Source organism: Musca vetustissima, unplaced genomic scaffold, assembly GCF_032173495.1.
Source record: "Musca vetustissima isolate MV318-11 ecotype Yass unplaced genomic scaffold, APGP_CSIRO_Mvet_v1 utg279898, whole genome shotgun sequence".
In the NCBI taxonomy this organism is placed as follows: domain Eukaryota; kingdom Metazoa; phylum Arthropoda; class Insecta; order Diptera; family Muscidae; genus Musca; species Musca vetustissima.
In genome coordinates, this window is record NW_026886184.1 from 26,827 (window position 1) to 29,128 (window position 2,302).

The following is a 2,302-nucleotide window of genomic DNA, read 5'->3' on the forward strand; positions in this document are numbered from 1 at the left end:
ATTAATGGGTCTAGTTTCAATTTATACCTTATATGAGCCAAGAAGAAAATTAATTTTTATGAACTAAATCAGAACCGATTTTACAACGGTATGTATTCTAAATACCGATTTCTTTCGTTCAGTGAATTATAGTAGAATTTGATAGAGAATATTTTTCTCCTTAATACCCACCGTCTAAAATCACAAATTTAGGGATTAATAGGCCTAGTTTCAATGTCTACTCAAAATTAACCGTAAATAAAAAATAATTTTCATAACCAAAATCAGAACCGATTTTATATCGACATATATAATAGCTACCGATTTCTTTTGTTCGTTGACTTATAGTAAAATTTGATGGAGAATATTTTTATTCTTAGGGCCCAACTTCTAAAGTCACGATTTGATTTGATTATGGGCGCAGTTTTAATATCTTCTCAAAAAACACCAAGAAAAATAAATGAAGTTTTATAACCTAAATCAAAACCGATTTATCGACCTTAAATATTATAGCTACCGATTCCGTTTGGTCGGTGCGTTATGGTAAAATTTTATGGAGAATATTTTTCTCCTAAGTACCCACCATCTAAAGTTACGACTTGAGGGTTTAATGACCCTAGTTTCAATTATAAAATCAAAAATATTTTGTGTGACCACTATGCGTATGATGTATGACACTACTCATACGCACCCACCAACTTCAGGTTTTGAATTTTTGTTAGTCATACGGTCCTGAGGGAAATTTCTCTTGATATTTCGTTAATTTTAAAGGCCCTTCTTTTGAATTTTAATTATTTTGTACTAATTTTTTCTTTCTCTTTGTTTGTCTCTTTGCAGCCAGTCTAATTGGCATTGATACCATACACCATCAAACCCTTTCCGGACAGGAGATCGATCAAATGAATGATCATCAGCTGGATAAAGTTTGTAATAATGTTAGCGTATTTTATCGTGTGACACCGCGTCACAAGTTGGCCATTGTCAAGTCATTGCAACGTACCGGAAATATTGTTGGCATGACCGGTGATGGTGTGAATGATGGTGTGGCTCTGAAGAAGGCAGATATTGGCATTGCCATGGGCAAAAATGGCACGGATGTGTGTAAGGAGGCGGCGGATATGATCCTGGTCAATGATGATTTTCATACAATAATGTGAGTGAACAAAAATTAGGGTCTCGAGTTTGGATATTTTATTAATTTCTGTTTTTCTTTTCTTTCTTTCACTTTTAGAGCTGCAATTGAAGAGGGCAAGGCGATTTTCTACAACATTCGCAACTTTGTACGATTCCAGTTGAGCACCAGCATTGCAGCCCTTTCGTTGATTGCTTTGGCCACGCTGATGGGTATTGCCAACCCCTTGAATGCCATGCAAATTTTATGGATCAACATTATTATGGATGGCCCACCGGCCCAGAGTTTAGGTGTGGAACCGGTAGACCACGATGTCCTGAAGCAAAAACCACGCAATGTCAAGCAACCCATGATTACCAAATCGGTTATTGTTAATGTTCTGCTAAGTGCCAGCATCATTATCCTGGGTACCCTTTGGGTGTTTCAACGGGAAATGGTCGACGGTTCGTTGGGCAAAACGAAACGTGACACCACCATGACATTCACCTGTTTCGTCTTTTTCGACATGTTCAATGCCCTGTCGTGCCGCTCACAGACAAAAAGTGTTTTCACCATTGGCCTAACCTCGAATCGTATGTTCCTAATGGCTGTGGCCTTTTCCATAATTGGTCAAATGTTGGTCATCTATTTCCCACCACTGCAAATGGTATTCCAAACGGAGGCCCTCTCCGCCTATGATATATTATTTCTGCTATCGCTCACCTCATCGGTGTTGATTGTGCAGGAGATCAAAAAATGGTTCGAACGCACCATGGAACGTAAAATGTACAAGACCCGTTCCGAATTGGATTTTGTATGACAAAACGAAAGCGCTGGAAGATTGTTGACCAAAAAATCGAATTGAATAGTGAAAACAAACAAAAAATTGAAAAATTTGTTTTGAAATTTTTTCCTTGATTTTTTTCGTTTTTCGAAACTCTTCATCGGAATTGAGGAGGAGTGAAAAATTGAAATTTTCAGAAAAGAAAACGGGGAAATTTTTTCATTGAATAATTTTTGAAAATCACAAATTTTGAGTTCTTAAGTTTTAGGAGTATTTATATAGTAAGGTAATGAGAGTGAGTAAGAAAGAGGGAGAGAGAAGATAGAGGGAGAAAGAGTGAGAGAAGGTTTGTTTGTAATTGGCGAACCATGGTGGAGAAAAGGAAAATAGGAGCGCGATCGATGCAAGGATATTGAGCATTTATAATA

General features: G+C 37.1%; 1 protein-coding gene across 1 annotated transcript; it reads left to right on the plus strand.

The window, feature by feature from the left end:
* Positions 1–816: 816 nt before the first annotated feature.
* On the plus strand, positions 817–1,956 carry LOC133333658 (calcium-transporting ATPase type 2C member 1-like; the record flags this gene model as incomplete). Its single annotated transcript, XM_061541948.1, has 2 exons — positions 817–1,132; positions 1,211–1,956. Coding segments are annotated over 2 exons (1,016 nt in total), but the record flags the coding sequence as incomplete, so codon positions are not given.
* Between the last annotated feature and the right edge of the window lie 346 nt (positions 1,957–2,302).